Source organism: Arabidopsis lyrata, assembly GCF_000004255.2.
Source record: "Arabidopsis lyrata subsp. lyrata unplaced genomic scaffold ARALYscaffold_2, whole genome shotgun sequence".
Lineage (NCBI taxonomy): Eukaryota > Viridiplantae > Streptophyta > Magnoliopsida > Brassicales > Brassicaceae > Arabidopsis > Arabidopsis lyrata.
This window is the reverse complement of record NW_003302554.1, coordinates 16,921,745-16,937,930: the sequence shown is the minus strand read 5'-3', so window position 1 is coordinate 16,937,930 and position 16,186 is coordinate 16,921,745. Positions and strand designations below refer to the sequence as shown.

At 31.6% G+C, this 16,186-nt stretch overlaps 3 protein-coding genes across 6 annotated transcripts; all 3 read right to left on the bottom strand.

Annotated features, from left to right (window-relative positions):
• Positions 1 to 121: 121 nt before the first annotated feature.
• Positions 122 to 2,528, bottom strand: LOC110231018 (GDSL esterase/lipase EXL3). 2 transcript variants are annotated; one of them, XM_021035621.1, is made up of 5 exons: positions 1,875 to 2,528; positions 1,420 to 1,550; positions 1,071 to 1,301; positions 524 to 779; positions 122 to 416 (listed from the first exon to the last, which is right to left on the bottom strand). In XM_021035621.1, exons 1-5 carry the CDS (start codon positions 2,149 to 2,151, stop codon positions 223 to 225), a joined length of 1,089 nt encoding a protein of 362 aa, XP_020891280.1. In that variant the 5' UTR covers positions 2,152 to 2,528; the 3' UTR covers positions 122 to 222. The 2 variants fall into 2 exon arrangements, with proteins under 2 accessions (XP_020891280.1, XP_020891281.1); XM_021035622.1 differs by having other exon boundaries at positions 593 to 779; positions 1,875 to 2,250.
• Positions 2,529 to 6,884: 4,356 nt separating this feature from the next.
• On the bottom strand, positions 6,885 to 9,418 carry LOC110231054 (GDSL esterase/lipase EXL2). 2 transcript variants are annotated; one of them, XM_021035794.1, is made up of 5 exons: positions 8,964 to 9,418; positions 8,189 to 8,319; positions 7,847 to 8,080; positions 7,415 to 7,670; positions 6,885 to 7,333 (listed from the first exon to the last, which is right to left on the bottom strand). In XM_021035794.1, exons 1-5 carry the CDS (start codon positions 9,331 to 9,333, stop codon positions 7,146 to 7,148), a joined length of 1,179 nt encoding a protein of 392 aa, XP_020891453.1. In that variant the 5' UTR covers positions 9,334 to 9,418; the 3' UTR covers positions 6,885 to 7,145. The 2 variants fall into 2 exon arrangements, with proteins under 2 accessions (XP_020891453.1, XP_020891454.1); XM_021035795.1 differs by having other exon boundaries at positions 6,885 to 7,327.
• A 1,605-nt stretch (positions 9,419 to 11,023) lies between these two features.
• LOC9323682 (GDSL esterase/lipase EXL1) lies at positions 11,024 to 13,034 on the bottom strand. 2 transcript variants are annotated; one of them, XM_021010204.1, is made up of 5 exons: positions 12,603 to 13,034; positions 12,160 to 12,290; positions 11,844 to 12,077; positions 11,459 to 11,714; positions 11,024 to 11,366 (listed from the first exon to the last, which is right to left on the bottom strand). In XM_021010204.1, exons 1-5 carry the CDS (start codon positions 12,910 to 12,912, stop codon positions 11,173 to 11,175), a joined length of 1,125 nt encoding a protein of 374 aa, XP_020865863.1. In that variant the 5' UTR covers positions 12,913 to 13,034; the 3' UTR covers positions 11,024 to 11,172. The 2 variants fall into 2 exon arrangements, with proteins under 2 accessions (XP_020865863.1, XP_020865864.1); XM_021010205.1 differs by having other exon boundaries at positions 11,844 to 11,906.
• Positions 13,035 to 16,186: the final 3,152 nt, after the last annotated feature.

Genomic DNA, 16,186 nt, shown 5'->3' with positions numbered 1-16,186 from the left:
TTGTTTTGTAACGTCAACGTTTTCGTCATGTAAACTCATATTCATCCATGTACTTAAAGAGGATCTAACTACTAGAATGGTAAGATGTGAAAAAAAAAAATCTGATTGATTGTCAGAAAAATAAACCAAGAAGAAATATTAATTTTATTTAAATTGAATACAATTTTCAAATGATACAAACAAGATAAGATCAATCGTTATGCCGTGACAATAGTTTTTAATTCAGACGAACTTGTAAACAAATTTGTTAATCAACAATGAGACTAACACTTTGTAAGTTTTTTCTGTAGGATGATAACTGTCCCAAAACACATGAGTAGACACGTCGGGACATACAGAAGACGTGATTTTATTGCACAACACAGCGACTTCTATGGCTCCTGTTCCACAACATCCTTTATTGGCTACTTCAAACCCTACAATAACCCAAATCATAACTTTCAAAGATAGTACCGTTTTATATTGAAGTAAAACGAATAGTACATGCATCAAAGTTTAAACGAAATAAATCTTTGTGTATTACCATAATTAGCAGGATTCTGGATGATGTCAAAAAGAGGATCATATATATTAATGTAGATCGGTTTGATACCCGGTAGAGTTTTACGCAACGAATCCAATTTTGGGGAGAGCTTTGAATTGAAAAGCTTGGCTGCTTCGTTGTAAGTCTCAGCACAATCTCTCATAATACCTCCTCCTAAGGTTCTCTGTGATGGTACACACCCAATTGGTGGTGCACCAAACACAGCTACTCTTCTCACTCCATATCCATACAGTTTCTGTCAATTTCATTACATACTAATCATTATAATTGATGTAATATACAAAAATCAAATCCACACATAATTACCCTTCTTTTTTAAGCGTTTTAAAAAAAATACCTATTCTATCGGAGATGAAAGTACAAGAAAAGATGAGACACATCAATTATTAGTTTACAAGATACGACGACATTAATAAAAATGTTAATTTGGTAGATAGCCGTATATTCATAATATTCTTTCAATAGAATGTAGAAAAGTCTACACTAAAAGTATTAGGCTTTAATGTAAAATATGAGAGAAGCTTACAGTCACAAATTCTGAGGCAGAGTCAGACATAAGAGTAGTGTAGGAATCGATGTCGTATTCAGGTCTTGCACGAATAGTGTAGTATGTATTGGCTATGTCGTCGCTGCCTGCGACCAATAAGAATAAGCTGTTGGCTACTATGAAGTCTTTTCTTTCTTCCCCAACTATATTCTTCACTTTCTCTATGTACTCCTCGAAATATGTTAATTGCTCTTCTAATGATATTACTGCCTAATACCATCAACAAATAGAAATTAAACCAAACAAGTTAGGAAAAATATCTAATCAAATATTTCCATAGGAGTTTGCAATCAAGAACACCATGATCGTTAGATTACAAAGTATTTACCACGAGTTTCGGTGTTATAGGATCATAACCAGAACCTCCTGACGCAAATGATACACCGGTTAAAAGATCTTTGGATTTTAGATTCGGATCGAGGTATGCTGGTACAATTGATTTTATTCCCAGTTCTTCGGCTGCAAAGTAAGAACAGAACACACATTTTACTTATAAAAGAGATTTTTTAACAAATATCATGACTGTAGATGTCACGCCCAATAGTAGAAGACACGAGCCGGAAATTTCTTAATAAATTTTGGTGCGCATAACTATTGAGTCAATGTTACTAGACTTATTTTTAACTACTACTTCTAAAAGGGAAAAGACAACAAATGATTACTCAAGTTTAATCTGCCGTAGTCATTATTTGTGTCCTAGTAATTAATGGTCGTCATATATAAAATGCATGACTCTTTTTACATTGGCAGTTCGCTTTAGAATTAAGAGTAAAGAGAAGGAACCTAGCAAATCGGCAGGGACTCGTCCGTCGCAGAACCTCCCCGTGGCAACTCCGCCTTGGAAATCAATACCGTAAGGATGAAAATCACACTTAACCACGGTTTTGACATTGTTGTTCATTCCCGTGTCGACGATGGAGTCTCCAAAAGCGAATAGCGCCGGAACAACCAACTTTGGCGGCAGCTTCACGGCAGTGATCGTCTCGGTGAGAAAGAGAACAGACAACAAACATATTTTCCACGACGACCAAGAACAAGACCAGCTTGAATTGTCTTTCATGTTGATTTTATGTAATGTATAATATAAAAATGAGTTTGCTTCCAAGTTCCAAGTTTTATAACAACATAACAAGGACAAACAGAGGATACTAAATCAACTTTTGTTCTATACTATCACACTTATTTATATATAGACACATGTCGCTATAAATTACTATATTAATATATATGCGTATGTATCTATAATGTATATATGTGTAATGCATCGCGTCGTGGAGATGTTGTGGACCGGTCGAGTTATTTAGGACAAGACCGAATTAACTGCTTGGAACATTTCGAGATATAGTTGATTAGGTGTTTTCTTCTAATAATTTTGAGGGAAGAGTATTAACTAAGATGCACTTTTTGATAATAATCCTCGAGAAAACTGAGATAGTGTACTCTTTTTTTGTTTTTTTTTAATGAGATTGTGTACTAACCTCAACCACACCAGTCTTTTTTCTTCACATATATACTTGGCTACTCTTTTTTTGGACAACATATAACTATTAGTTTCGAAACACGTATTGCCAGCAGAATGTGACAGACAGAGCATGACAGGCAGGTAATTAGATTACTATATTAGTGCGTATGTGTGTCAACGCTAGTTAAACTGGGATTAGTTAATCGCTGTCAGAGTTTAAGATGGTACTTTATAGGATTAGGAGTATTAAATACTCTACTCCATTTCATGTTTTAATTTTCCCACTAAAAGATACTCCTAGTAGTCATTTTATAAAAGAATAGGTTATATATAAAATAAAAAATAAAATAAAACAAAAATAAACAAAAAAAAAATGACATTTCGGTATAATGTTTCGGTTCAGTAGATTTTAGTTTTTAGGGTATCTACAATAACTGACCACAGAAGACTACAAAATTAGGTGGACGAATTGATCACTATTTCTACAGTAAAAGAGCAGATAAAGTTACTTTATTATCCTTACACACCTTTCTCATCTTCTTTTCTCTCTCTTCATTGCTCAGCTCATGAGAAATAAACGGTGTCGAGAAGGAAACGGAAACAACGACGATGAAGATGATTGTATATGGCTAAGTTTTCTGGCAAGAGCAATGACTAAATGGCAAAAATGATTGTACGTGTTAATGGTTCCGATGGTGGTGGTGGTGATGATTCTATCAGTAGTGGTGATAATTATATCGGTTACGGTAACTACGTCGGAGAAAGCGACAGTGTCGTGAAGTTAGATCAAATGGAGTGGTGAATTGAGATGAAGATAGGGACGGAGGAGCTGTGATGATTGAAGATTTGACAGCGGCAACCAAAAAACTTAATTATGTTGTTTTCTGGGTTTGCTTGTCGGTGAACAGAACTAAAGTAACACATGTTACTTTTATTTTTATCATGTTAACATTGTTATACACGTTAATATAAATAGTATCTATATATTTACTATCTTACCATAAATATTTTCTATGATAATATAAACTTTATCATATCAATTATAAACTTATAGCGATACAATATGTTTTAACACGATATATTTATAAACTTATTGATATATATTTTGTTATCGTGCTAAACCAATAGATTATCATTTAACTCATCATATATTCTTACTCAGATATTTGACGGACAATCTATTCAGAATCAAATAAGAAACGTCGATAACTATTTTATTATATTATTAACTAATTTGTTATATGCGGAGGGACATTTTGGTCCAACTTACAGAAGTTAAGGAGAGAGAACTAATAATATAAAAACTATGAGTATATTCTTAATTTTTTGGTCAATTGTGGTTTTAAATTAATATAGCCCTAGTTTTTATCTAACTTTAATTTAGTATTTTGGGTCAAATTATGTTAACTTAAATGTAGTTTTCGATGGGCTCATATATATAGCTCATATTTGTACGTGTGCCGATCGATAACTTACTTTGGTTCGGTTGACTGGAGTTGGTTTCGTTTGAATTTAAATTGCAAAGTCTATCTTACATTTAAAACAGTAAGAATAGTTGTGATATATTTTAGTTATTACTTATTAGGAATTTCCCAATCATGCAATATGTGAAATCTAAATTTACTCATTTATTTATAAAAGGTTCTAAGAGCGATCTTCGCATCCATACCGCATAATAATAATTAATACTAATTAATTTAAGAATCTATGTTAAAATCTTTGAGCATGTGATGTAAACTGTTACCAAACTACAACTTTGTAGGTCATAATAATTAATACAACCAAGACTTCTAGAGCCCATAAAGCTCAGCAATATAGAAAACATTGTTGGTATTATTTCTGGTCTCTACAATAACATATCCTCTCTTATTTGGGATAATACATATCTAGTTTTATTTATTTTAGAATCCTATAAAAATCGACATAGCGAATCATATGATATGTACGAAAAACAAAAAAAAAAGATGAACAAAGACATAGGGACCGTAGGTAGATGTAGATCACAAGCAATAGGTGATTCTACAATTTCCACTTAACTGAGTGTAAAGAAGGTAACTTTTCTATATATGGTCCGATTGTATCTGTCTTGGTTCTCAGTACACGTGAAAAAGGTACAAAAAAGACATTACGAAGAAAACAATTGTGGCTAAAATATATATATATAAAAAAAAAAAGCAAAATGTTTGTATATATATTTCTAGAGAAAGCTTGCTGTTAATGCTACCTACATAACGATGGTCCAAATCTAATAATTATAGATTATAAATAGTAAGCCAGAGCGCAAGTATCCGAAAAATCATGCTAATTATTAAGAGACTACGATATATCGACAAGGCGTACTAAAATGTGAAATTTAATTTAATGATTCACACAACCATATTATCGCCCAACCACTATCTAACATAATTATGTTTCTTCTATAAACATGTGCAAACAAAAAAAATTATAAATATCTTCAAATGCTTTAGGGTTTCTCCGTTTTATATTGCGTTAAATATCTTTTTTTATTTTTTTGATAAAGATATTGCTTTACATATTTAAGATGAATGTAATACTAAATTAATTTGTAGACAATTAGAATGTTTAGAGTTCTTCTTTTACAGGCTGCCAGAAGAAAATCTATATATATTTTACAGTAAATTTAAATATTTAACTGATTATAGTTAAATTAGAAGAAAATATTGTGATTCTCAAATAATATATTAATCCGTATGAAAGATACAAAACGAGCAATTTCGATTATATATATATATATGTATATATATACGATATAATGGAGTCATCTTATACTATCCACATATATCGTAGAAGATGGACCCGTGGCCTGTACTATCGTAGTTGTATTCATATATAGTAATAACTCGACAGCGACAAATTAAAGTAAAGACCAACAAATAGTTCCATGTATAATGAAAACAAAAGAAAAAAAAAGGTATATTGAAGGCATTTGTGTTTTGAATTCGATATGATAAGCATTCATTATTGTTTTTGAAATTAAATTGATCATTTATTAGTGGGTCCAATATAACTTACAGAATTAATAGGTCCAATTTTTGATATAATTTAGAATGAGATGGTTACTGAATTACTGGATTACAATTTACAGCCAACTGTTTCATATAATAAAAATCAAAATGTTCGGTCCTATTTTTTATTTTTTATTTTACCGCTAATTTAGGTGTTAAAGAATTAGTAGGCCGAATCAGTCGTGGCAAATGATGCATCTCCTAGTAAATCCTATCTTCAAGTTTTAATTTGTGGTCGAAACGGAGATGTAGGCTATATGATATAGGCTATATCTTATTCTTTTAGGAACCTTAATCAAGTTTTCTTCTTTATCTTAAAATCTATATTCCATCTTTTTATTGGCCTTAGTTTACGATTTTCTTTTTTAACATTTTTTACTCAGTATTTTATCGAATTAGTAAAACAAACAATTATTAAAACAACAGTTAACAATATATGTCTCTCAACCCAATATCTCAAATCAGCTCTATCGCTTGAATAGGCTCTTCAACTAGACATTCCTTCTTCTTTCTCATTGTGAGTGGGCTCTCAGCTCTAGGCCTCTCGTTCAACCTCCTGAGTTCAAAATTAGGTCTTTTTTTTTGTTGGGCTGTTTTGGTTTTAATAATTGTGGGCTTTTTGTAACAAATATGGTGGGCAACTCCTACTATAGCATTTTATTTTAGATATATGCATGCATTAGATAGCCAAATTCTATTTTTTTTCTATGCAAAAATAATCAAAATCATCTTTAATTGATCCTGGACCTAAATAGCTCCAAAATGTCTTTACTGCAGTCTGCAGTTAATCAGTTATCATTGCATGGAGATGGCTCACAGGAGATGGGCGTTGGATCTTGCCGCGAGTGATTTAGCTGTAAATAGTTCGACGTACAAAAAAAAAGATATGTAGGCATAAAAGAAAGCAAACACATCGACAAAACATCCACCAATTTGCAAACAGCAAAAGAGCTGATTGTTCAAAAAAAGAAAAAAAAAATGATAAATCATCTTTACTTATCTATTGGTCACAAATTGGAAAATTTTGTAGAGACATTTTTAAACTATTTTTACGATTAAGTCTTCCCTCAGCCGGATGGAAACTGTCTCAAAATACATAATCATATTCTTTTTACCCCGGTTCAATTAGTCCGGTTCCACAACATGCATCCTCTACCAAATAAATCATGTTACATTAATGAAAAACCATACAATTTCATTAACTTTTTAATGAAATAGACAATTTTGACAAAAAAGAAAAAGAAACAAAAAAGAAGAAGAAATATGTTTGGAAATTAATTGTTTATATTAATAAGAGCGACCATCTTTACTTAAACCAACCATCTTTATTTCAAAAGAAATGATAAACATCTTCACTTACAGATAAAAAAGTTTTGTTGAGACATTCTTTAAAGTATTTTTACGACTATAATTCTGTAAGTCTTCCCTCAGTCGGATATAAACTGTCTCAAAATACATAATCATACATTCTTTTGGACGAACATTTTGAGATCACGTCTACTATATAAGATAGTATACATCAAAAGACATGATAAATCAAGCTATGACTTACATTTTTTGTCGAGATCATACATATCTCTCAATATATTTCGTCGCCATAATTCTGTAAGTCTTCTCAGTCGGATGGAAACTATCCCAAAAAACATATTCATCTCTATTTTGACATACATCAGCTGCAAAGTTGTTGCATAATACAGTAACTTCAATTAGTCCGGTTCCACAACATCCTCTATCGACCACCTTAAATCCTGTTACTTAAAACATACAATTTCATTAACTTTTTGATGAAATAAAATGTTAGACAATTAATTTTATATTAATACGAACACGATTACCATATTGTTGAGGGTCTAGAATGATATCAAAAAGAGAATCATATATATCAACGTAGATTATTGTCTTCTCTCCTAAAGTTCTTGACAAAGATTCCAAATTTGCAGCGAGCTTAGCATTGTAGAGCTTTGTTGCATCATTGAACCTAACAACACAATTTCTCGTTGGTCCCCCTGCTAAGGTTCTCTGTGATGGGACACATCCGAGTGGTGGTGCACCGAATACTTGGATTCTTCTCGCTCCATACTCATGTAATTTCTGTGAATACCAAATCATTAAAAAGTTTAAGAAAGAAAAAAGAGTTTAGGTTTTAAAGCAAAATATTGAAATTTGTACGTCAATAATAAACTTTTACGAAAAAAACGTGAGCATTAAAATTTGATAGCTTACAAAAAAAAATAAGATGATGGTTTATTAATTATATCCATACGTACTTGAGCAAAAGATCGAGCATTGTCGGCCATAAGAGTAGTAAAGGAAGCGACATCGTATTGGTGTTGAACAGAAGGAAGAGCAAAGTAGGTGTTGGTTATATCATTACTGCCACATATAACCATGAACAAACTGTTTTTAATTATGAACGTTGTCCTTTCTTCCCCAACCATTTCCTTCAACTTCTCTATATACTGTTCGAATAATTTCAATTGCTGCGATAAAGCTATTCCTCCCTTTAAGAACAACATATTATTATTATAAATAAAATAAAAAAAAACTAATTACCTTAGAAGTAATCATATTTGTTTTATAGATAGCGTAAGATTTAGAAGTTTGATTACCGATAATTGGGTCGTGAAGGGAACGTAACCAGCACCGCCAGACGCAAATGTTACACCGGTTAAGAGATCGTCTGGTTTCAAATTTGGATTTCGGTAGGCCGGTATAGTTGGTTTAATTCCGAATTTTTCCGCTATGATAAGCAAGAGAAAAGAAAATAATTTTTTTTGATAAATACATTTATATTTTTTTTGATAAATAGATTTATATATTAGAAAAATTTCCTCGCCCTTAATTTCTTTGATGTTTCGCTTTTCAGTTTACTTTTTTTTGTTTTTTTTTAACACATGCTTTTCAGTTTACATATCTCAAGAAAATGACACATACATTACTTGAAAACTAAGAGAAAAAAAAGAGATCAAAAACACTCAACGACTGAATTAATTGTCCTAGACTCCTAGTTAATGCGTCTAATATTAACCCATCCATTAATATTGTGATGGTGCCATTGTTTGGAGTTTCTTTGTGCCTTGGTCCATCACATATCTTTTAATCAATACTGTAAATTACATCCAAATTAACACTACTCAGTCACTGAGATATTCAGTACTACGTACGATACAATAATTGACTTCTTTATATTTTTTTTTGTTTTTTTTTTCTTTTGACAAAAAGGTTTTTTTTATAGATCTTTTTCGTTGAAGGCTGTACCAGTAATAACTTATAAGCTGTGTTCATAAAACACAAATTTATATAACTAAAAGTGAGTGTTTAGTTTTTATCTACTGTGTATCGAAATATAATCAATTACATCAAAGAATACTACGTGAAATTTACCTATAAAATCAGTCGCAACTTTGCCGTTGGAAAATCTTCCGGTAGGAATTCCACCGTCAAAATCGATGCCGTAAGGAGGATAATTGCATCTAGCCAACGTTGTCATAATGTCGTCATTATTTCCGGCATCGACGATCGAATCTCCGAACACTATGATCGCCGGAATCGTTTCGTTTGGCGGAAGCTTCACCAAAGCGTTCGTGGTCGTCTTACATAACAACACGAGAAAGAAAACACACCAAAACGGACTCGAAGGAAAAGAAGTAACGTGATGAACATTTATACTGTTTCGTTTCATTTTCACTCTTTGTTTCTTTGGAAGCTTTTGGAATGATGAGTAAATATATATGTAGAGCTTGGATCGGCACATGTATACGAGGACTTTTTATTCAAAATGGTTAATAGTCTAGTCTAGAACATTTAATAATGAACTAGGTTAGCATACGTAAACCCTTTTTAAAATCTGTAATAAATTTTGGGCATAGGGAAATTACTATATGAAAAAAAACAGTACTATATTTTAAAAAAAATTGTCATTGATATCCCTCTTTCGCCTAGTCTGTTTCTTTGTCATGTTTTATTTTCCGACGAAGAAAAACATTAATTGCTTTCGGGCCTGCGTCGATCAGATTTAACTGGGCTTTGTGCTTAATTTATTTTTATCAACCTTGGGCCATATGCTCAGTTAACACCTGCATATATATCAAAGATATTTATTATTGTTTATTTGTTTTTGCCTCTCCTATAAGTTTCAGTTCCATCCTATAAGTTTATGTAGCAGTTGGTCATCCCTTGTGGCTCAATAGTGTTTTCATTGAAGAGAGGGGTTTGTCTTCTGTTTGTGTGTGAGTCTTTTGGCTTTTTGGATGCTCAGTGTTTTGAGATCTTTTTTTGGTTGGTGTGAGTTTGTTATGCTCATCTAGCTCGGTGTTGTGAGCTCATTCTTTTGTATAGTCTTCTCTTGTGGGTTATGGAGTGGTGGCTAGTTTAGGCTAATGTGTCCTAGGGTTCCTTGACATAGTGTAGCTTTTTGTAACAATTGTGTTTCCTTTGGAATTTTAATATAATCTCAGATGACAAAAAAAATAAGTTTCAGTTCCATCAGGACTGTGACAAGTGATTTCGAGGATTTTTTTTTTTTATTATACTAGAAAGATAGATTTCATAGATAAACATGGGATACAAAAGCCGGCAAGGAACAAACCCTTCCAGAGTCTAAGCCGGCGAGTACATGAAGACTCCCAGAGACAAAGATCAAACTAAAGAGAAACCTTAGGGGAAAAAAACCGAACAACTAAATACAAAACATCCGAACAAAAAACTTCTTGGATTCATAATCCAAAGACTCAAATTAAACTTACAAAGCCTAAATCAAAATTAAATAACAGATCTGAGACTAGAAGACTCTCCTTACCACAACCTAAACTCGATTGAATGAGAGTCACTTGTAGGAATGAAGGAGATCGAGATCTTCAAGGTAGAATTTCAAAGTCTGAGGCGAAGAAGGATTGGATCGAACCTGCGCCTTTGCCATGGATGGATCGGCCAGATCTGAGGCTGAGCTTGGAGGAGAACAAAAGACAAGCCGCGAGAACCCAAAAGAAGAAGATTTAGACTTTATAAATTTAGATCTGAAAATCTAGATGTGAAACAGTTGGAAGAAAGGAAGCTCGGATGCGCGGTAGATAAAGGGAAACGAAACTAAAACATGGAACAAAGAAAAAAAAACCCCGGTTCCGGTGCTGAAAAAGCCACCGGAACCGGTAACCCTAGATGGAGGGCGGCGGCTGCGAGAGTTTTAGAGAGAAGGCAGAGAGATTTTTTTTTAGAGAGAGAGAGCGATCAGGATCGATTTTTTCATCTGTGATGAAGTGATTTCGAGGACTATAATCAATCTTTGTTGTTGAAAATGGAAAAAGAAGAAAATTGCCCTTGTGGACAAAATTAAAGCATATATATATATATATATCATAAGAGAAAATATCATTCAAATATCAAAATTACAAGTCTTGAGATATATATATATATATATATATATATATATATATATATATATATTATATATGTATGTGACCATCAAATATCATAAGAGAAAATTACAAGCCTTGAGAAAGAGAAAATTGACACAAGTGTAATTCTCTCTTTGAATTGGAATAATGATTATTTAAAAGTGTATGGAACATGCTATAAGAAATATGAGCTATATCGATTAGAAGAACCTGTTGAGATATCTATCGAAAAGCTTTGCAACTATAATTCTGTAAGCTTTTTCAGTAGGATGAAAACTGTCCCAAAACACATAATCAGATCTTATGGGACACACAGAAGCTGTATAGTTGTTGCATAGCGCAGTAACTTCTATTAATCCGGTTCCGCAACATCCTTTATTGGCCACCTTAAATCCTATAAGATTCATAATAAAAATATACACTTTTACTATAAAAGATTTGGGATGTTAAAAATATGTTGAAAATAAAGTAATAGTGATTGATTACCATATTGATGAGGGTTTAAAATGAGATCAAGAAGAGGACTATAGATGTCAATATAGATTATTGTTGGGTCTCGTAGAGTCCTTGACAAGACATCAATATTTGCAGAGAGTTTAGTATTGAAAAGTTTTGATGCATCATTAAACCTAGCAACACAATCTCTTGTAGGTCCTCCTGCTACGGTTCTCTGCGAAGGAACACATCCTATTGGTGGTGCACCAAATACAAGTATTCTTCTTGCTCCATATCCATAGAGCGTCTGCCACCACATAAATAAAAAACAATTTTTAATAAAGACAGCAGAATTACTAACCTTACTCGTGACATTAATTATTGTATTACTAGTTTACTACTTATCTTACAAGTTACAATTATAAATTGTTTTTACCTGAGCAAAAGAGCGAGCATTGTCTGCCATAAGAGCGGTGAAAGAAGCGACGGTGTAGTGGAGCTGAACCGGAGGGAGAGCAAAGAAGTTATTGACGATATCGTTACTACCACATATAACAACGAACAAGCTATTCTTGATTATGAACTTTGTCCTTTCTTCTCCAACCATTCCTTTCAATTTCTTTATATATTCTTCAAAATATTTCAATTGTTGTGGTAAAGGTATTCCTCCCTTTAACAATATAAAAATAAATTATTGTTATTTTAATACTTCTTTAGATAAAGTAAATGCATAAGAATTCAAGATCAACTACCGCTATTTTGGTTGTCAAAGGAACATAACCAGCCCCACCAGAAGCAAATGTTACACCGGTCAAGAGATCTTCTGGTTTTAAATTCGGATCTCGGTATGCCGGTATATTGGGTTTAATCCCTAGCTCTTCCGCTGTAAAAACAAATAAACTATGAGAATTTAATATAATTACTAGATTACTTTTTTTTTTTGCTTGGGTTTTACACCATTTTAATTTTATATAGAGCAAGAAAATCAAGCTATTCACGGGCTGCAAGTCATTAATCAAGTTATTGCATTCGATATATAGTTCTTTTTGCTAATATATAATTCGATATATGTAGTTATCCAATAAAAATAATGGATTTTTTTTTTGTCAAAGAATAAAAAATAATGCATTGTAGTGCTCTATGTAAGATTTTAATAAATTATTCAATGAAGAAAATAAATTGCAGGTAAACCAACCTACGATATCACCGGGGACTTTGCCATTGGAGAATCTTCCGGTAGCAACTCCACCGTCAAAATCAATGCCGTAGGGAGCATAATCGCATCTAGCTTCTGTTATCATGTCGTCGTTATTTCCGGCATCGACAATTGAATCTCCAAACACTATTACTGCCGGGACGGTCGTGTTTTTTGGGATTTTCACTAAAGCATTTGTAGTTGTCGTAAATAACAGCACGAGAAAGAAAGTACGCCAAAACGGTATCGTCGAAGAAGAGGGACAAAAATAAGAATTGATGCGAAGATGACCAGAACCACGTCGTTCCATAGTTGCTAATTACTATGACGTATCGATGTAGTGTATTTGTGTGTTACGACTTAGAACAAAACATAGAAAATTTTGCTTCTTTAAAAGCTTGGAACGATGGATATAAGTAGTCCTCCTCTCGTTTCCTATAGATATTTATATATCCATATATGTCTACGTGATTTGTTCGGTTTAGTTGTTGTCATTAATTGCAGACATTGACATTTTTTTTTGTCTACATGTTATTCTAATATCTAAGTACGTGTTATGGTTAGAGGATCACGCTTTTTGATAACTAACAACGTACTTTTCCAAACAAATGCCAAAAATCCCTATAAACTTTTTTTTTTTTTTTTTTTGGTGAGCGACCCTATAAACTTTGTTTCACACTTAAAATATGTTTGATTCAAAAAGATTAAATAAATCCTCCTAGGTTTTTCAATATCCAACATAATTATGCATAGCCTTTTCTTAAATAAACACAAAGGTTTAGTGGGACGTATATTAGTGTCCGTCCACCCACTAAGTCTAAACTATTACTCCCTCTGTTTTCGAATAGTTGTCATTTTAACTATATACACACAAATTAAGAAATTATTAATATTGTTAGTTTTTCAATATAAAAATATCATTACTACGAGATCTAACGTTCATGTGATTGAATGAAGAACAATCATTCTTTTCTTTGGTTTTTTTTTTTTTTTTGGTAAAATGTGAAGTATTCTTTTCTTTGGTTATTAGGACAATCATATATTACTACAGTCAACTTACATTTTATTGAATGAAGGACAATCATATACTCCCTCCGTTTCGTTTTAGTTGTCGTTTAAGGTTTTCTTACACAAATTAAGAAAAGCATAATTTGTGTAATAGTTTGCAAAAAAGATTGTTTCTCATTACTACGAGATCTACGTAATAGTTTGCAAAAAAGTTTTTCAAAAAACTAGATCTACGTAACAATTCTACTTAACAGTTTTTGTCAATAATTTTACCTAATAATTCTACCAAACTAGATGTACGTAACAGTTTTCCAACAAACTTTACCAAACAAATATATATTAAACTTTATATAAGAACTGTGCAAAACTTTCTATATTATACTCTACTAAATAACTATTTCAAAGAACTTTAGCAAAGATTGCATCTTTAAATAACTTTGCAAGAAATTCATGTACATAAACGTTATAAAGAATGTAACTATGCAAAATACTTAATTTTCTGTAGAACTAACAAATCGTTTTTTAATGGAGTTTGGTTTGATAAACACTTATATATACGTAACTAACAACATAGTTCACATAAGTTTAGGGAATTAATTTAGAGTTATATGATTAAAAATTATTCTATATTAGTTTGGCATATCCTCCCGATTTTATCTTCAAATTTTATTATAATCAATAAAAAATAAAAATTCAAAAAAATTTTGTGGGCTAGATAGAATTATAAACGTTAATTTAGAGTTATATTATAAAAAATTATTCTAGATTAGTTTGGCATATTTTTCAGATTTTATCTTTAAATTTTATCATAATCAATAAAAATAAAAATTCAAAAAAATCTCTAACTAACGTGGCTGTAATTTGTTTTTATGTTAAATCATATAATTAGATAAACATAAGGCTAATTTTGTCTTTGTGAGTGTACATCTTAAATTCTAAAAGATATAGCCAGGGCCGGTCCTAGGATAGTAGAGGCCTAAAGCATATTTTCATATGTGGCCCTTCTTAAATATATAATATTAGGTAATTCATAAAATGTAAAAAAAAAAACAAAAATATGCTCATTTGGGGGTTTGAACTCAGGTTTAAGACAAGTCCAAAGGACTACTTAACCATCTTAGCTAACGAAAAAGCTTTGTATTATAGCCCATATTTTTAGAATATAAAGTGTGGCCTAAAGCACATGCTTCACTTGTTTTATGGGCGGGCCGGGCCTGGATATAGCCTAGATTAATAATTTTGGTTTGTTTTTAGATTTTTTTCGTAATTTTCCCTTAAATTATCTAGTAAAATGGAAAATTTGAAGTTTCATAGTAAAAAAGGATAGTTGTTACGGATTGGCAATAAAAGTAAAGGATAACTAACTTCACGTACTGACTGTTTTAGTTTATTTCACTTTCACAGTGAAATTGAGAGAAGCAAAGCTGTCACCTTTTTGGCCCTTTCAATGATTTCACCATTTGCTTTTTTGAAAAATTGAGAATGAATTTTAAAATACTGACTTTCTTTTAAAAAATACTGACATTTCCAGTTTTCGTACAAATATTTCCTACATTTGGTTGTTAAGGAGCCAAATAAGTCATGTACATTTTACAAACTCATATGACTAAGAATATATATATATATATATATATATATATATATACAGGTCTTATGATTTGTACCAAAAGATGTGTTGTTGCATTATACACCATTACCACCGTATAACTATTAATGTTTTAGATTTTTTCTTATTAATTAATGTTCTATTAGTTTCTATATAGTTATAATAGAGTAGATACTATTAGTCTATTACTAATGTATCAACTATTCCTAAATAATTGTCGACGTCACCACGTGGTAATGCTCTTTCAAACTCTATCAATTCAATGTCTTCTCGTTATAGGTGTTAACGTCAGTATTAAATGAGATAGGACCCATAATGCCACTATCTGTTCACCGGTGTAGCAGTAAATGCAAATTGAGTTTAAGAAAGAGTGCAAATTATGAAATATATACTTCAAAATTCAAGCAATAAACACGTAAAACAAGTTTCCATATATATCTCACTCTTATCAAAACAGCTATAGAGCCTAGAGATATAATCATATAAAAGCCTAAACATTTAATTAAAGTACCCGTGATAGCAATCGTTACCGGTTTAAGTGCTTCTTTCTCTCTTCCATATACAAATTTTTTTTTTTTTTCTCTCTTCCATATACAAATTTTTTTTTTTTTTTCTCTCTTCCATATACAAATTGGTAGTTTGAACTCTGAAGCACGTGTATTCATTAGTCAAAAGTTAGGCGGTTGCTCGATCGTATTCATGAGTCACATTTTTTCATCCATATAACTATTTGCAAAAGAAAAGTCTATATTCTTTTCTTTTAAAATATTAAGTATTCATTTTTTTTAAAAAATTTAACCGTTTGTTTGATAAATAAGGCGATTGTAAATTCGTATTATACTGTTTGAAACCATCTCGTTTAAAATTCTAACCGCTTTTTTTAACCACGTATAACCTAATTCAACTATTCGTTTAATATGTCTGTACTTTCATCCATTCATTTAGTAGCCAAACGAAATGTTGAATCTTT

Excerpts from the sequence above, each read along its gene's own strand:
- LOC110231018 (XM_021035621.1), bottom strand. The coding sequence starts at position 2,151 with ATGAAAGACAATTCAAGCTGGTCTTGTTCTTGGTCGTCGTGGAAAATA. Across the intron at positions 1,551-1,874 it reads AGTCCCTGCCGATTTGCTAG|CCGAAGAACTGGGAATAAAA; the intron begins GTTCCTTCTCTT and ends CTTACTTTGCAG. Across the intron at positions 1,302-1,419 it reads CTATAACACCGAAACTCGTG|GCAGTAATATCATTAGAAGA; the intron begins GTAAATACTTTG and ends TGATGGTATTAG.
- LOC110231054 (XM_021035794.1), bottom strand. The coding sequence starts at position 9,333 with ATGTGCCGATCCAAGCTCTACATATATATTTACTCATCATTCCAAAAG. Across the intron at positions 8,320-8,963 it reads AGTTGCGACTGATTTTATAG|CGGAAAAATTCGGAATTAAA; the intron begins GTAAATTTCACG and ends TGCTTATCATAG. Across the intron at positions 7,671-7,846 it reads ATGCTCGATCTTTTGCTCAA|AAATTACATGAGTATGGAGC; the intron begins GTACGTATGGAT and ends TGGTATTCACAG.
- LOC9323682 (XM_021010204.1), bottom strand. The coding sequence starts at position 12,912 with ATGGAACGACGTGGTTCTGGTCATCTTCGCATCAATTCTTATTTTTGT. Across the intron at positions 12,078-12,159 it reads CTTTGACAACCAAAATAGCG|GGAGGAATACCTTTACCACA; the intron begins GTAGTTGATCTT and ends ATATTGTTAAAG. Across the intron at positions 11,715-11,843 it reads ATGCTCGCTCTTTTGCTCAG|ACGCTCTATGGATATGGAGC; the intron begins GTAAAAACAATT and ends ATGTGGTGGCAG.